General features: G+C 34.7%; 1 protein-coding gene across 1 annotated transcript in view; it reads right to left on the bottom strand.

Annotated features, from left to right (window-relative positions):
* ABCB5 (ATP binding cassette subfamily B member 5) overlaps positions 1–19,335 on the bottom strand; it is a 113,692-nt gene that overhangs the window by 49,530 nt on the left and 44,827 nt on the right. The window contains 2 exon segments of the mRNA XM_024131521.1: positions 10,357–10,497; positions 14,380–14,541. Of these exon segments, the coding sequence (XP_023987289.1) occupies positions 10,357–10,497; positions 14,380–14,541 (303 nt within the window).

Below are 19,335 nucleotides of genomic sequence, written 5' to 3'. Positions count from 1 at the left end.
CCTAATAACCAGAGAAAGACGTCAGGCAAGACTATAAAATAGTTTATAATTCTTGCTTTAATTTTAGTCTGGCAACTATAATAGAAACTCCATTGTTTGAACAGAAGAACTTTTAAAATTCTAAAGCCTTTAAAGTCTATTTTCAGGATGGCTAAACTTGGGGTTACTTAATAATTTGATTACCTATTATCTTTCTTTCTGAAGTTTTCTGAAGATTAACATCATAAAGAGCCTTACTTTTCAGTTAGGTCACTGTCCAACAGAATATACAGAAATTTTAAAAGTTCAATTCCAACTCTTTTTGGAGCACTAAATACAGATTTTCTTTTTTGTCAAATTCTTTGTAAAATTACCTCATTTTGTAAGGAAACTAAGGCCTAGCATGTCCTAGGAACAACACCAGTAAATTACAGAGCCAGTAAATGTAGGAGGGCTGTCTTGCTCCTACAGAATAATCTACACTTTTGCCTTTAAAAATATAAAACAGATGGAAAAAATGGGTATTACTTAAAGTTTTAAGATAGAAAAGAGTAAAATGAAATAAGATAAAAACAAAATGAAAATTTTTAGTAAAATCATGAAGGTCTCTGTGCTACCTAACTGTGTTACAGGTTATAGCATGTTTTAACAGAATTTGATATAAAAATATATGAAATTAGAGGCATTTTGCAGAGATATGAAAACGTTTAAAAAAGCTAAACAAATCTCTTAAAGATTTAAACATTTAATCTGATATATTTTAGAGCTTTATTGCATTATAATTTTCTAGCAATAAGCTGCACATATTTAAAATGTACAATTTGAAAAGTTTAGACATAACTACACACCCATGAAACCTTCACCACTGTCAACATAGTAAACATATCCATTACCCCTGTAAGTTTTCTCCCCCTTTTGTATTCCGTTTCTTCCATACCTCTCAGCTGCCAGTGCTCTTCCACTAAAACACTAATGTGTTTTCTATCACTATAGATTGTTTTGCAATTTCTAGAGTTTTCTTTTAATAAATGGAATCACATAGTATGTGATCTTTTCATCTGGATTCTTTTGCTCAACATAATTACTTTGAGATTTATTCATTCTGTTGCATGAATTAATATTTCATTCATTTTCATTGCTGTGTAGTATTCCATTGTATGGATATACCACAATTTATCTGTTGACATAAGCTTGGGTCATTCCAAGTTTTGGGCTATTACAAATAAAGCTACTATAAATACCCACATACAAGACTTTGTGTGGACATATGCTTTCATTTCTCTTGGGTAAAAACCTAGAAAAGGAGTGGCTGGATCATAGTAGGTGTATGTTTAACTTTTTAAGAAACTGCTAAATGATTTTCTGAAGTGGGATTACTAATTTTTTACTCCCACCAACAAAATGTGGAGTTCTAGATGCTCCACATCATCACCAATACTTGGTATAGTCTGTTTAGATTTAACCATTCTAACAGGTGTATCATGACATCTCGGTTATGATTTAATTTGCATTTCTCTAATGCCTAATGATTTTAGGCATTTTTTTGTGTGCTCATTTCCCATATGCACATCTTCTTTGGCAAAATGTCTATTAAAATCTTCTGCCCATTTTTAAATTGGGTTATTGGTATTTTTATTACTGTGCTTTGGAAATTCTTTGTATATTCTGGACACAGTCCTTTATCACATATGTGACTTACAAATATTTTCTTCCAGTTTATGGCCTGTGTTTTCATTTCTTAAAAAGTTTTACAGGGAATTCCCTGGCTGTCCAGTGGTTAGGACTCAGCACTTTCACAGCTGGAGTCCAGGTTTGATCCCTGGTCAGGGAACTAAGATCCATGTGGTGCAGCCAAAAAAAGGAAGTTTTACAAATAGCAATTTTATGGATTTTGGTGAAGTCTAATTTATCAATTTTTTTCTTTTATGAATTGTGTTTTTGGTGTTTATAGCTAGGAAATCTTTGCTTAATTCAAAGTAATGAAGATTTTCTACTGTATTTTCTTATGAAAAGTTTCTAACTTTAGGTTTTTCAGTAAGGTCTGTATTCCATTTATAGTTAATTTTCATCTGTGCTTTGAGGTATGGATTGAGGATGAGTCTTTTGAATAGATATATAATTCTTTCAGCATAATTTCTTAAAAAGACTATACATTCTCTATTGAACTGCCTTTGCCACTTTTGTCTAAACAGTTGACCATATTTGCGTGGGTCTATTTCTTGACAATTTATTCTGCTCTATTGATCTATTTGTCTAACTTTTGTTCCGATAGCACATTATTTTGATTAATATAGCTTTATATTAAAAATTGGAATTAGGAATTATAAATCCTACAACTTTGTTCTTTTTAAAAGTTGTTCTACCCATTTTATCCTTTTAAATTTCTATCCAGAATCAGTTTGTCAAATTCTACAAAAAAGCCTGCTAAGATGTTTACTGGGATTGCTTTGAACCTATAGACCAATTTGGGGAGAACTGACTTAATAATATTGAATTTTTAAATTCACATACATGGTATTTCTCTCAATTTAGGTCTGCTTCCATTTTTCTTAGTAATATTTTATATATTTCAGTGTGGGGGTCTTATAATCTTTATCAAGTTTATCCCCAAGCATTTAATATTTTTGATACTACTGTACATGACACTGTTTTGAATTTCATTTTCCTACTTTTTGTTTTTAGATTTTAGAATTAGAGTTGATTTTTATATATTGATCACATATTCTGATCAGTTGTCAGCCAAACTCAGTTGTCAGTTGTAGGACCTTTTTTTGGTGTGATTCCATAGTACATTTTCTTATGGATTCCATAGAATGATAATAATGTTGTAATCACGTTGTTTGTGAATAAAGACAGTTTTATATCTTTCTTTTCTATCTGGATGCCTTTTATTTTCTGGCCCTATTGCACAGGCTGGAACTTTCAGTTGAGTAGAAGTGGTGAAAGTGTACATACTTGCCTCATTCCTGATCTTTCACCATTTAGTATATTGTCAGCTGTAGATTTTTGGTTGATTCCCTCTATCAGGTTGAGGGAATTTCTTTAAATTCCTAGTTTCCTGAGAGTTATCAGGAATGGATGGTGCATTTTGCCAAATGAGTTTTTTTGCTTTGATTGAGATGATTAGATAGTATTTTCTTTTATTTTTTTAGTAAGGGAAATTACATTAATTTCTGAACTTTAAACCAAACTTGCACTCCTTGGATAAACCCTACTTGGTGATTATGTATTATTCTTTTCATATATTGTTGGTTAGATTTGCTAAAATTTTGTTAACAATTTTTCCATCTGTGTTCATAAAGGATATTTGTCTATAATTTTCTTTTCTTGTAATAGCTCTAATTTTGATATCAGAGTAATGTGCTCAGAATGGGATCTTCTTCCTCTTCAATTTTCTACTTTGTAGAATTCACAAGTAAAGCCACCTGGGCCTTCAGTTTTCTTTATGAAAAAGGTTTTAACTTCAAATTCAATTTCATTTTAATTGGTATAAGATTATTCAAGCTATTATTTTATTCTTGAGTAGGCTTTGGTAGTTTGTGTCCTTCAAAGAATTTGTCCATTTCATTGGAGTTGTAGGATTAGTTTCCATAAATGTTTTCATAAGATTATTTTATTATTCTTTTAATAGCTGTAGAATCTGTAGTGATATCACCACTCTCATTCTTAATATTGGTAATTTGTGTCTTCTCTCTTTTCATTTGCTCAGTCAGTCCAGAGCTTTTTAGTTTATTGATGTTCTCAAAGAAGCAGCTTTGGATTTCATTGATGTTTCTTCTTTATAATTATTTTCTTCCTTCTAGTTTCTTAAAAGGGAAGTTTATTCATTTGAGATCTTTCTTTTTAATATAATATAGGTGTTTAGTAGTATAAATTTCTTTCTCAGTACCACTTTAAGCTTCATACCACATGTTTTGATTATGTTTGGTTTTTATTTTCATTCAGTTGAAAATACTTTTGAATTTCTCTTTTGATACCTTCTTTGATTGTGTATTATTTAGAAGTGAGTTATTTAGCTTCCAAATATTTCAAGATTTCCCAGGCCACTTTTATTCTTGACTTCTGATTTAATTCTGTTTTGGTCAGGTAATATATTTTGCATTACTTGAATTTTTTATAGTTTGTTGAGGCTTGTGTTATGATCTATCTTGGTAAATATTTCAGGTACAATTGAAAAGAATGTGTATTTTTCTGTTGATAGGTGGATTCTTGCATAAATATCTGTTAGTTGGTTGTCAGCTTGCTTGTTGTCAAGTTAGTTGACAGTGCTATTAAAGTCATCTATATCCCAGTTGAATTTTTATCTATCTATTCTATCAATATTTAAGACAGGGTATTAAAATCTGTGAATATAATTGTGAATTTGTCTGTTTCTTTTTTCAGTTCTTGATAGGTTGATCCTTTTATAATTTTCAAATAACCTTCTTTATCCCGGGTAACTGTTTTGCTCTGAAATATACTTTGACTGCCACTAACATCACAATCTACCTTCAAGTAATATAATAGTATATACCATTTAAGAACCTTGAATAGAATACTTCCATTTCCAGTCTTTTGGCTATTGTTTTTATACATTTTTACCTTTATTATAAACCCCACACTGTAATGCTTTTTTTCTTTAAAGTAGATTATTTACAAAACATTATTGATACTCTTCATTCCTTTGTATAGATAGAGCATTTTGATACTCTTCATTCCTTTGTATAGATTCAGATTTCCACCTGGTACCATTGTCTTTTGCCTGAAGGACTTCCTTTAACATTTCTTGTAGTCTGCACTACATCTACAGGTGATGAATTGTTTTAGCCTTCTTTTACCTAAAAATTCTGCATGTTGCCTTCATTTTTGAAAGGTATTTTTCTGCAGGTAGCATTCTAAGTTGAGTTTTTTCCCTTTCATTACTTTAAAGATATTACTCTATTGTCTTATGGTTTGCATTGTTTCTAATGAGAACTCTGTGATATTTCTTGTTTTTTCCTTTATACAAATTGTGATGATTTTCTCTGGATGCTTTATAATTTTTCTCCTTATCACTGTTTTTAAGCAATTTGACTATGGTGTGCCTTGGCATAGTGTTCCTTGTGTTTCTTGCACTTGGAATCTATTGAGCTTCTTAGATCTGTGGGTTTTCAGTTTTCATCAAATTTGGAAAATTTTTTTCATTATTTGTTCAAATGATTTTTGGTTCCCTCTCTCCTTTGGGAACATATAAAATATAGTTATAATAATTGTTTAATGTTCCTACTATTTCTATCAAGTGTGTCATTCTGGGTCTATTTCTATTGATTGATTTTTATTTTTCTTCATTTTGGGTACTATTTTCCTGCTGTTTTTCTTGCCTGGAGATTTTTGATTAGATGCCAGACATTGTAAATTTTACTCATTGGTTATTTTTGAATTCTTATATATATTATTGAACTTTGTTCTGGAACACATTTAAATTACTTGGAAACAGTTTGATACTTTTGAAATTTGCTCTTGGGCTTTGTTTGCTGGGCTCAGAGCTGAGTTTAGTCTGGGAATAATTTTCCCACTCTGAGTTTAATATTTTTCTTAAGATTCAACTCAATTCTCCATGAATTTAGAGATTCCTCACTTTGGTTGGTTTAATAAGAACTATTCCTGGCCCTTTGTGAGCTCCAAGGATTGTTCCTTCTTATACTTTCCTTTGCCTTTGTCAGTTTTCTCAGTAAATGCACTAATTAGTACTCAGATGAAGAGTCAAGGGAGAACCTCTGCATATTTCTGGAACTCTCTCTCTCTCTCTCTCTCTGAGCTGCTCTCTTCCCTCTGCTTTGCTCTGAAGACTGCCTACTTTGGCCTCCTGGGCTCTGCTTAGGTTCCCATTCCAGCTCTGAGGCTTATAATTTGACAGTAACCTGGGTCAATGATAAGATTCATTTCATTTATTTCCCTTTCCTCAGGGATCACTGTCTTGTTATGCCTGATGTCCAATGTTAGAAAACTGTTTCACATACTTTTTTCTAGTTTCTTAGGTGTGTCAAGCGGGAAGGTAAATCTCGTCCCTGTTAACCTATCTTGGCTGGAAGTAGAAATCTCTAATTTCATCTGGTTTCCACAGCAATTGACATAAATGGTCTATTCCTCTTTTTGTAGTACTTTTCTTAGTTGGCCTCTATGATGCCACACAATCTTAGCTTTCCTTTTATTTTCCAGCCATTCTTTAGGTGTCCTGTTCTGGCTACTGCTTTTCTACCTGAATTTAAATTTTGCAGTATCCTGGGTCTCAATCTCCTGTCCTAGTTGCTCCTCCATCTATTCTTTATTTCTCCTTAGACTGCTTTAGTCAGGCATATCAGTCCATTTTTTTTCACCACTATCATCTCTTCTCTGCTCTGCTCTCCCTGATCCCACTTTGGCTCCCAAGTACCATTCTCCACACAGCAGCCACATCAAGCAAATCAGTTCATGCACCCTTCTGAATAAGACCCTCTCATGCAACAGTTTTTTTTTTTAAAGTAGATTAAAAATTTTTTTTTAATTTGAGTATAGTTGATTTACAATGTTGTGTTAGTTTCAGGTGTACAGCAAAGTGAATCAGTTCTACGTATACATATATCTACTCTTTTTTAGATTCTTTTCCCATATGGGTCATTACAGTTCTTAACCTGTTTGTGTCATGGACCCCTTCAGAAAACTGATGAAGTCTATGGAATCCTTCCTAAAATAATTTATAACAATGTACCAAATAACACGTCTCAAAGAAAGCCAATTATATTGAGATATAATATTCAAAATGTTTAACAAAAAATTCGAAGTTCTGATATAGTTATGTGCTTCATTATTGACACATTAAATAACAAGATCTAATAGTGATGAATATAAAGATATCCTGGGAATTCCCTGGTGGCTTAGGGCTCTGCGCTTCCACTTCAGGGAGGATGGGTTAGATCCCTGGTTGGGTAACTTAGATCCCGCATACTGCATGGCATGGCCAAAAAAAAAAAAAAAAAGATATTCTAAGATATCTGTAATAACTATAATGTGATATAAATAGTTCTTTGATTTTCATTGGTGACATCACAGGCCCTGGTAATACTAATGTAGTCTGTTGTTTATATTCATAAAGTAAATTAAATTTCTATCAAGTATAGGTAGAAAAAAATAGTTGGGATTTTTTTTTTGCCCATTCAGGTTAATTCCTGTGAGTCATGAACCACTGGTTAAAAACCCCCAATGACTTTCTATTAGAGTAAGAATAGAATCCAAAATTGTTTTATGTCCTACAAGGCACTACATGATCTGGTCCCTGAGTATCTCATACACTTCTCTGCCCACCTCTCTCCTCCTTAGTCACTGTGGCTCCCAATTCCAGGCCCTTATGTTTGCTGATCCCCCTGTTTAAAATAATACCAGCTCTGTCCTGGTTACTGATTTTTTGCTTCTTAGGTCCAAAGCCACCTTTTTGTCTGATAAACTTTTCTCTTTTACCAGTTGGTGAGATGTCAAGCTCTGTCAGTAGAGGATGCTGGAAAGACATTGTAGGAGGGGATTTTTCTTCCTGCTCTTACTGGTAGCTTACTGGGAAAAGTCCTGCATGATGAACTTTTTTCTCTGCTGTTTTGCCTGCACAGTTTTTTCAGAGTTGGGTGCCTGTAGAGTGCAATTTTCTTCTGTGTTTGGGCATCAAGCGCTTTCTCCAGCTCTTGGCTTACCCATTAGAAGAGTAACCATGGGGCCCAGACAGCACAGGATTGTTTCAACCAGGTCGCTGATGTCTGCACCTCTTATACACAGAACTGCACTTGACTCCTGCAGAAGGCAACCTCTCCAGCCCCTGGTTTCAGCAGTGCCCAGTAGCTTCTGCTGGCACCTAGTGGGTTCTGAAGCTCAGAACCTCCCTGTGGAAGGTCTCCCTTGGCACCTTGGAGGACAGATTTCAAGCAAGCTCCACCAGTGAGGTACCTGGGCATCTTCTTTGCTATCCAGTGAGCCAAAGCTGTGCCCTTTGCAGTAAGGCCTGTATCTCTGCTTCAGTTTCGGGCAATAATGAGGGCTCTTCCTTGGGTCTCTTTTCACCCCAGGAGTGATGGTTTGTACTTTTTATTGCGACCTTTGCATTCTTTAGAGTTCCCTTAATTTCCACTAGCCAATTCCTATTACTCCAGTTCCCTAATGATTCATTACACTAAACTTTCTCTGTTAAAATCATTGTATGGTTTCTGTCTCCTGACTCAACCCAGACTAATATAACCTCCCATTAACTATTCTAAAATCCTGCTTCACATTTTTCATTTTGTTATTCATTTTTATAGTCCCTTCATTTCCTTGTTCACTTTTCACTGCAATACCACAGGCTGAAAGAATCCTTTACAAATATGGCCATGGAGCTGTTGCTTGGCTTGTTTCAATTCTTGGTTGTAAGACTATCCTTCCAGGCTCTCAGCTTTGTACTCGCTATAGCTCCAGGCACTGGTAACCAAGTTTGCAGCCTCCTGTTAAGAGTAGGTCCATGACTGTAGCACAGCTCACCACTTTGTACTTTTGCTCTATTTCTGGTTGGTAGAGATGTTTATCTTGTTTTGGAGCCTGGGTATGTCTAATTGGCTTTTCTCTTTTTGTGTTTTATCTATCATTCCTGTGTGTATGGAGCAGAGCAGTTGTATCAGAGTGTAAATTTACCCTACCATTTTCTCCAAAGTCTGGAAGTTGCTTTTTAATTTTATGAATTTCACCTTTCTTAGGTTTTGAAAATCCACTTTATAGACCTAGTGAATTTGCAGACTTTGAGGTACATTTTCATTTTGTTTGCAGCAATTACAGTGGCAGGTCCAACAGCTATTAATAGATGTTTTCACACAGTGTTTTTTATAATATGGTACAAACCCTTGTACTGTATTCTTTTTTTTTTTTTTTTTTTTTTTTTTTTTGTGGTACGCGGGCCTCTCACTGTTGTGGCCTCTCCCGTTGCGGAGCACAGGCTCCGGACGCGCAGGCTCAGCGGCCATGGCCCACGGACCCAGCCGCTCCGCGGCATGCGGGATCCTCCCAGACCGGGGCGCGAACCCGGTTCCCCTGCATCGGCAGGCGGACGCGCAACCACTGCGCCACCAGGGAAGCCCTGTACTGTATTCTTATACTCAGGCCTTTTGCCATATGGCAAATTATCTATGCTATTATTTACTTAATATTTTTCTTTGCATGTTTACGTGAATGATTTTTTTAAGAAAATTAATAGATAAGAAAAAATATGTGTGAATGCTATGTACGACCACGTACCTAAAGGGAAAGACTGAATCTAGAATTAAAAGCAGTAGACTGGCAATGCCGGAGAAGGGCAGAGGAGGAGGTTTGGGGCAGATAATCCCAGGGCTTCAGGCTGATAATTGGCAGATGAGACTGAGAAGGGTGGGTAGGAAGGTGGTGGGAATAGTTAATGGGCGGTCAACCTCAAGTATCTGTCAGACCCAAGGAGAAGAAGGGAATTCCAGTTTGGGAGGAAATGGTGGACCAAAGAGAGGAGTGGGATGATATGGAGACTGGGGGTTAGGAAGACAGAAGCTAATATTCAAGGGCTGGATGAGAGATTTCATGGTGTATGAGGTTACAACTGAGAAGCAGAAAAAGGGGGCTGAGTGAGGTTGACTGGGGTTGAGGAGAGGGTCGGGCTTAGGGAATGGGGAGGCTGGAAGAAGCACAGGCTGAGGTGAGATGGAACGATGTTTTATGAAAGAACACTGAGGAAAGTGTTTAGAGTGGAGGTTGAGGTCCAAAGTAGGTGCTGGGCATGTTAAGAGAAGGGAGGCTGAACGGGATAGAGAAATTAGACTTGAGGTAAGAGTGGAGACTGAAGAGAGGTAGTTCTGAGTGGTATGAGATGTACAGAGGGTTGAAGCAGGGTGATCTGGTGATCTGGATCTGGACTCAGGAAGAGCCTGGGGGTAAGAGTGGGGAAGAAAGCATGAAACAAGTGCTCCTTGCCCAACTGAACAAAGCTATTAGGGTCGTACCCTGGGATTGGAGGACTGGATCCCGTACATGCTAGTCCTTATCTGCATCCAGTGAGTGGAGTGGGTTTGGCTCCTTATATGACTCAAATTGATCTTGAGCATCACTGTTGGTGATCTGTACCACACCTCCTGAGCCAATGTTTTTACCCATGGTTTGCCACATAGGAAAGGATTCTCATGAGATTTCTTGCCTCAACAATTTCCTCTGACATAAACGCAGTCTTATTTGAGGGCTTCTTTCTTATAGTGTCACAGTGATGTTAGAGTGAAGTTCAGGAAAGAATTTGGTTTGGTAAACTTAGTGCTATAATAACATTTTATTGTAAATAAGTTCTAAATGTTATAAGGATTGTATCAAAATTCACTGGAGAACATGTTGGTAACTTGTTGATAGTTGAATCATTACCTCTTTATTTTGGATGGATTCCTCAGACTTGTCAGTAAAGTCTGACTTGATGCTATTCATAGAGCACAGAGGAATTGAGCTGATATCTTTTTCAGTAGAATATGCCATTGAGTTCATCTATTCATCAGCTTTTTTAATATCCTAAATGAAGAATATAGATGTTACCACTAGAAGAATGCCTTAAAAATTCAAAGCAACTTTATTAAGCCTCCCTCTAAAATTGTAATGCCTCTGTTTTTGAAAGTGGTGTATTCCTGAGCAGTTCTTGCTAAAGTTTTCAGACTCGATACAGAGACAGTAAGCCCAACTCATACTAAAATGTTAGCGAGTAACAATAGTTTTTATTGTGCCTTTCCCCCCAAAGACCTGTACAATTAACTAGAGAAAACAATGTCTTAATTCAAAACAATTATTCCACTAGCAAGGACGGATCTTAGTAAAAGGAGTTTGTGAGGGAGATGACTCAAATATACCCTCTCTCTGATCCCTTCTTCCCAGCCTTCTCTGGAGCTTACAAATTGATAACATATAGGAAGGCAGTTAAATGTGAGGTTGGTCCTGGGCCTGAGATAGATCTCAGGAGACAATAACATTTTCCAGGCTTGCCACTGCTGCCCATTCCAATCTGACCAAAAAGCAAAATTGGTGGGGCCAGCTCCAAAAGAATGAGAAATTCCAAAGCCATCAAGTTAACCTTAAAGCTGCTTAAATCATAGACTAGAAAAAGTTCTAAACCAGATTGCTCTAAGTCTAGTTTTTGTTTTTCTTGCTACTCCAAGAAATAAGACCAGTTTCAGTGAAATAAAGGAGTTACATATCCTCTGCTCATCTGAATGTGGTGTGAGTAAATGTGTGACTTCCTAGTGAAGAGATGGGAGGAGGGGTGAAGATGGAAATGAAGAGGCCAGTTAGGGTGATGGTGGCCGTGACCGTAGTGGGGAGTAGAGATGGAAAGACTTAGATAATTTTAGGTGCAAGCGAGAGTATGTACATGGAAGGCTTCCCAGGGACACTGTGATTCTTTAACAAGATTAACAACTGTTAATCAAGCATTTCAAACTACCATGAACTTTAACCAGCTATACTAATATCTTTACTCAGACATTCCTTTATGCTATCACTTGCTTTTTTTCAGTAAATTTCTCTACCAAGAAAGAAATTTTTTATTTGGCATTTTTTCAGGAGCTATTTACTTTGCGGCAAGTTTAAAATAAAATTTTTACATCTCATAATAAAATTTTCTAAAGAGGTGCTTTAACAGATCAAAGACAATTCCTTTTCCTGAGAAGGCTGCTAGAAAAAATAACAATGACAAGAAGTTTTGGTATGTATGTATCTCTACCTGTTTTTATTTCATTTTTGTGTGAAAACTCACTAAAGGAAGCTCACAGACTCACTATGTCTGTAAATAATTATGTACATCCTAGATAAATAATTACAGCATTAAATCTGCACCTGATTACACAATAACCATGGTTTGAACTTTCCTTAAAAGTTTGATTGGATAACAAACGCTAATGCTAAGAATGGTAATATAATAAAATTTATTATGCTAACAATAATTCTAGGTACTTTACATAATTGAACTCATTTAATACTCAGTGTAATTAATTAATATGTTATTATTTTCCTCACTTTACAGTTTAGAAAACTGAGGCACAGAGAATTTAAACAACTTACCCACAGTCCTAAAACTATTAAGTGGCAGAGTAAGGATTTCAACTTGCTGTGTCTCCAGAGCTTGTGACTGTAACCATTTTCCTATGCTGCTTTTTGGGATTGATTTTCTTAGAAGCATTAACTTTGTAATACTTATGAAAATCATGAATTGTCATGAATTGATTCATTTGGACACTATAGGCAATAGTGGCAAATAAATGCATACAGAGTTTCAGAAATGTGGTACTGTTTATGTAGATATCACGTATGTTATGTTTACTATACATTTCCCAGAATATTAGAGCTGTTCATTGAGTATTAATATTTAAAATTGTATTATTATATCAGAATGAACATTATTTTAGGTAATCAGATAGTACTAATCCATTTTGAATAAGGTATTTTAAATTTTTATACACTTATACCACAAACACTCCATTTTTGTTTTCCTTGTGTTGTGGAACTCTTTCACCGAACACCTAAAAATGAAGTTTTAGTTTAGTTATAATGAAAAATAAAGAAGTGTTGCTTCAAAGACAGATCTGAGTGTAGTAGTTTTTTAAAATCTCAAAATAGGGTTAATTTGACTACAGTTATTTCCTTTTATTGTTACAATTATTAGTTTGAAAATATTGAACTTAATAACTTCATAAATTATTAAGTATACTATGGAATGAAAATCATGCAAATTCAACTGGCAAATAACATGTACATTTTATTTTTTTTAAAAAAATATAGCCTAATATAAAATAAAATTGGAATCAAGCAGTTTTTAAATCAATATAAGATTACATTTTCAAACTTTTTATTTTTTTTATTATCATTGCTTTAGAGGATGTGTTTAAAAATCCTTCATTCTAGAATTGTGGAGAAAGCTGGGGTTTGAAATTCTAAGTTTGATGAGATGGAGACTCATAACTTTCTAAATTTCCTAATTTGTGAAAATAATAATGTTGATATCAAAAATATAATCAGAAAGTTGAAGAAGTAAAATAAACCAAAAAAGGTTGATATTAGTTGTCTGCAGAAGACCCCTTGGAAAGAAGGCTGCCTTCCAGACCAAGAGATGAAGGCAGAATGAAGAAGAGAGCTAGAGCCTAATCACTATCACTTATGTTAATGTGCCCTAATGAAAGAACCATGTGAAATTCAGTAGGGTAGATCATATGCATGCAAACATGTGGATCCTCAAAAACAGGAGTTTGTCAGTGTGCCTTCAGGATTATAGTGCCTCCTCTTCATTGCCTAATATGAGCTTTCTGGTCTACCTGTGAGAATTTGGTGTGTACACGGTATGGATATATGTGTGCATCCTTTCATTCAGCAGATAGATTTTGACTATGCCAAGCACTGGGGTAGGTGCTTCCGACACAGGAAGTCTCAGCCTTTTCATAATCTGACCTTCATTATCCAAATTTTCCATTATTCCCCCGACACTCATTACTCATGGAAGGCTGGTCTCCTTTCTGTTTAGTTACAAACCAAGTTCCTTATTACTTCCACATTACCTAGATTTCTCCTCCTTTTTTCACCTCCTACCTTTATTATTTTTAAAATTTTATTTATCTATTTTTGGCTGCATTGGGTCTTCATTGCTGTGCGCGGGCTTTCTCTAGTTGTGGCGAGTGGGTGCTACTCTTTGTTATGGTGCGCGAGCTTCTCATTGTGGTGGCTTCTCTTGTTGTGGAGCATGGGCTCTAGGCGCACAGGCCTCAGTAATTGCAGCATGCGGGCCCAGTAGTTGTGGCGCACGGGCTTAGTTGCTCCAAGGCATGTGGGATCTTCCCAGACCAGGGATTGAACCCGTGTCCCCTGCATTGGCAGGCGAATTCTTAACCACTGCACCACCAGGGAAGTCCCCCTCCTACCTTCTTGCCTTCAAGATTTATTCATGAATACTTCCATGGGTAATCTAGTTCCCTATATCCCCATCAATCTTGCTTCTTATTTCTACAACTTGTAACATCTGTATGCATGATTCTGCATTTTGCCTCTGTAGCTAAGTTTTAAGTCTTTAAGTAGGGATTGTGTGTTATATTTCTTTGTGTTCTAACAAAAAGATCACGGAATATAGAGTCAGATTGTTCTGGATCTGCCACATACAAGATTTGAAGCCTATTTGTAGTGTGCCTGGCAAATATTAGGTACTATGTGACAATTAGTTCTTTAACTTTCACCATTATCTAGCACAATGCTGGGGATATTAGACTCAATGAATTTCTTCACTAAGGAACTATAAATAAACCTTGGTTGCCTTGTGAAACCTAAGATTATAATTCAAGACTTCTATTTTCTAGCATGGAGTGATTTCTGAAAAGTCAAAAAAAAATCTGCAAACATAACATTATGTCATGTAAACATTACCTGTGACATTGCAAGTGAATAATATAGACCCTGTTTTGCCATTAGTTCAGCATATGTTCCTTTTTCCACCACCATCCCATCTTTTATAGTCACAATCATATCTGCACTTCGAACAGTGGAAAGCCAGTGAGCTACCACAATTGTAGTCCGACCTTTACTTGCCTATAAAACAATAAGCATAGAAAATAAATATAAATTAGCAGAAATAACAAACTCTGAATATTCAAGAAAACTTCTTATAGTATTATTTAAGTATCAAAGAATCTTACCTCTGGATATAGAAGTTTGAAAACTTTGATTAGGGAGGCCGATAGAAATTAAAATAAAAAGGCAGGAAGTTAGATTCCAAATTGGTGGATTTATAAAACCATAGTATCTTAGAACTAGAAAGGAAAATAAAGACCATTTAATCTGAGCCACCTAACAACTGCCTGGCTATTAGTAACTAAAAATAACTAAGTTTAAGTAACTTAAACTTATTATTTCTTATTTTTTCATCTCTAAAATGGAGGTACAGATTCAAGATAATATGTTTTTAACTTTTTAACAAATATTATATATCAATACATAAGGAAAAGTACACAAAAGTGTACAGATAATGCACTTTCACAAACCAATTACATCCAGATGCATAGTACCCAGTTTACAAAACAGATCATTACCAGAACCCTGAAACCCTCTTGAAGCTCTCTTCTAATCACTGTTACCACTCACCTACACCAACGGTAGGTAACCACTCTCCTAATTTCTAACAGCTTAGATTTACTTTGTTTAGTTTTTTTTCTTTTATATAAATGGAATTATACAGTACATACCCTTCTATGTCCAGGCATTTTTGTTTAACATTATGTTTTTGAGATTCATCCATTTTGTTTTATATCATTGGAGATCATTCTTATTGCTGAAGAGTATTGTATTGTGTGAAGATACCACAATTTATTTTCCATTCTACTGGTCATTGACATTTGGGTAGTTTCAGGGTTTTCCTATTATGAATAGATTCCTACACATATTTACTTGGTGAACACATGTCCCCAATTCTAGTAGTTGTATACCTAGGAGGGGAATTATTGAGTCATATGCTCAGCTTTTTTAGATTCTTCCAAACAGCTTTTCAAAGTGGTTGTCCCACTTTACAAATGTTTTCCAACAGTGAAAGAGAGTTACGTTTACTCTATATTCTCACCAACACTTGGTATTTTCTTTGTCTGGCAGGTGAATACTATCATATTGTGGCTTATTTTTGCACTTTCCTGGTGACTGATAAAATTGAAAAACTTTTCATATGGTTAGTGGCAATTTGGATATTCTCTCCTGTGAACTGTATGTTTTTGTTTGTTTTTCTATTGGAACTATCTTTTTCTTGTCAATTTTCAGAAGTTGTTTATATATTCTATATATGAATACTTTGTCAGATACTATGTATTACAATTATTTTTCCCACCTATATTGTTGTGTTTTCACTCTCTTAATGATGTCTTTTGATGAATAAAATTTAAAATTTTAATGAAGTCCGATTTATCAACTTTTCTCTAATAATTTATATTGTTCCCTGTTTAAGAAATCTTTATTTACTCCAACGTCACGTGAATGTTTTTCTATCTTTTACAATCTTTATCATTTTGCCTTTCATATTTAGATCTATAATTCATCTGGAATTGACTTTTGTGTGTGGTGTCAAGTAGGAGTCAATGGACATTTCCCTATGTAGTTAACCAATTGTCCCAGCAGCATTTTTTGGAAAAAAAAATCCTTTCTCTATTGCACTACAGAGCAGTTTTTGTTATTAAATCAGGTGACCATTATTTTGGGTCTGTTTCTGTATTCTGTATATTGTTCTACTATTCAGTTTGTCTATAGGTCTTTATATATACTAATCTAAGTCTTCTAGCTTTATTGTTACTCTACAAGATTGTCTTAACTATTCCTAAGGTAATATATTTTTTGTAAATGCTTAGCACAATAACTGATACGTTTGGCATACTACAGTCACACTAAAAATTTCTGGATATTCAAGGACTGACAGTTAATATTATTACAATTATTATTACTGCTATTTATTTTTATCATTCTCATATTTTATCCTTATGTATTACAGAGAAGAAAATTGGAGCTCAGAAAACTTTAGAAGCTTGCTCAAGGCTTCAGCCAGTCATGGGAAAGACTGGTATACTAGAATCTGGTATGATGTTCTCTATTCTCTAAAAAGGGTCTCTCCATTGCAGTAGTTGATGAAGCAGATAAGTATTTCTTTCAAACTCCTCTATTCCAAATCTATAAGGAAACTTGAAAACAATAGTTATTAAGCTTAAATAATAATGTGGAAACAGATTTCTGATATAATATTATATGGAAAAAATACAGGAAAAAAAGTTGCATCATGTTATAACTAAGTTAAAAAAAATCTATCCGTAGAAAAAGACACCTATATAGTAATGTAGCAAAATACTAAGAGTGCCAATATTTAACTATTGGGCCTATGTGTTGTATTCTTCTTGTTTCAATTTTCTCAATTTTATTTAATGTACATGTATTTCATTTTTGTTTAAAAGAAAGCTAAAACAATTTGGAAAAATATGTTCCATTTTTAGTAGCTTTTGTTCTTATGAGTAATATCTATATGCTCATGAGCAAAAAGTCGATGCTATTATGAAAAACTGAAAATACACTGTTTTGATTAAAGGCCTTTTTAACTATTATATTTACAGCACCTGATTTAAAATAAAAAAAGATGAAAGTTATATTCTAATACATTTGGCTAATATTAAGGTGATCATCTAAAGTATCATCAAAAGAAGGCCACTCTTGAGTGGGACAAAAGGGGCAAACTGGAAATTTTTCAGGACAACTAGGAGATGTAATTATAACTTAAAATCATTTGAATTTATGGTCTAGGGTCAGTAAAGTTAAAGAGAAATCATGTATACCACTCAGTTTCCAAATAGCAGTAGAGAAATGCTTACTACATACATCGAATATTCTACCTGGGTCTTAATTTTAAAAAATACCCAGGGAAATAGGATTGGGAATGAAGACACTATAACTTATCAAACCTAGGTTTCTGCATTAAGTAGATATTGTTACTAAGTTTGGCTCTTGAAACAGACTTATTTGTAAATATCATATATATGTATGCACACGTATATTTATGTCAGGAATACATACACATATATAAACATATTCAATATATGTATAGACATATATATACTTGATATGTGTATATGTGTGTGTGTATGCACGCGCATTTTGTACTCAGCCAACCAACAACCAAGAATGTTATTATTTGGGTTAGTAATGAGGAATGATGCCTAAAGTTCATAGGAGGGGCTAGGTCACTGTATCATAGTCATCTAAATTTCCTCCTAGTTGTGGTGGAAGTAAAGAGATCACTGGCAGAACCAGCTTCATGGGTGTATGAACTATGCAGTTGCTCAGGACCCCATGCTTAGAAGGGTCCCCATTCTTGGTTTAATGCTCTGCTGTTGTCATCTTGTAATTCTTAATAATTTTTGAGCAAGAGGGCCTACATTTTCATTTTCACTAGGCTCTACAATCATGTAGGTGGCCCTGATCATTGTTAAAGGTAAAAAGGTTTCCATGTGGGTGTACCTAGCTGGTTTGTCTCAAGCATAGATATTAAGAGAGCTCTTTAAACAGGTAGATAAAAAGAAAAAAAAAGATAATTTAACATCTATCCAAGTTAGGATTCCTTCTTGTCATGACCTCAATAACATTCTAATAATCAGACTGTAATTATTATTCAAAGCATCTAAATTTGTATTACAGTTAACCTACATCTCCTGTCACATAGAGTAGATAGAATAGTTACTTCTGCCCTCAGCAGCCCTACTGCGTTTCAGACCTCTTTTTAAAAAATACAAGATAATGAGACAATATGATTGGCACCAAATTCCCCTTGAATTTTTTAGTCTGAAAGCAGATCATCACACCACATGAATAGATAAGCAAGCAACAGACTAGGAATGGAGTCCACTGTTTCAATTAAAACTCACAGTACAGTAACTCTGACATATATAATGATGGACATAACTGTTATTGTATTACATGCTAATTAAGTACAAATGGTAAGCAATCTCATATATAGACCATAAAGAGTACACGTTTATAGAGGAAATCTTAATTTTCAATATTTTTTTCATCATTTCTGTTCTCTGGAGTCACAGTTCCTAGGTTTGAGTCTTGTTTCTGCCATTTTTTTGGGTCTGCAATCTTAGACTAGTTGCTTAACTTCCCTGAGTCTTAGTTTCCTCATTTGTTAAATGGGGAAAATTATGCTACCTATATTTTAGGGTTATTGCGCAGATTAATATTCTTGGTGCCATGCCTCAAACATGGAAACTTTGCAGTAAATAATAGCTTTCATACTATTAACTGTCTTCAGGCTACAGACCCTTGACTATTTACTGAGAGCAAGCCCAAAGATAAGTCAAGGTCTTTAACCTTGAGAGAGCTAATAAGGGAGGCAGAAAAATAATTACAACATAAAGTAATAAATCTGTAATTGAAGTTATATAAAAATACCACAGGAGCGCAGAGTGATTAACTGTCTAGTTGAATGAAGACTGTCAAATAGATGATTTTGAGTAGGGTCTTAATGAAAGAATAGTAGTTTGCCAGGGAGAAAAAGATGAGGGGTAATTATGATAGAGGCTACAGCAAATCAGGCAGTTGGGCTTAAAAGGGCATGCATTCAACAGGTGAATGGATAGGTGCACATATACAATGGAATATTACTCAGCCATAAAAAGAATGAAATAATGCTATTTGCAGCAACATAAAGATGATCAAACTACGTGAAATAAGTCAGATAGAGAAAGATAAATATCATATGATATCACTTACATGTGGAATCTAAAAATTGATACAAATGAACTTATTTACAAAACAGAAACAGACTCATAGACATAGAAAACAAACTTATGGTTGCCAAAGGGT

This window comes from Physeter macrocephalus, chromosome 5, assembly GCF_002837175.3.
Source record: "Physeter macrocephalus isolate SW-GA chromosome 5, ASM283717v5, whole genome shotgun sequence".
In the NCBI taxonomy this organism is placed as follows: domain Eukaryota; kingdom Metazoa; phylum Chordata; class Mammalia; order Artiodactyla; family Physeteridae; genus Physeter; species Physeter macrocephalus.
Note: the sequence above shows the minus strand (reverse complement) of the source record. Positions and strands in the feature narration are given on the sequence as shown.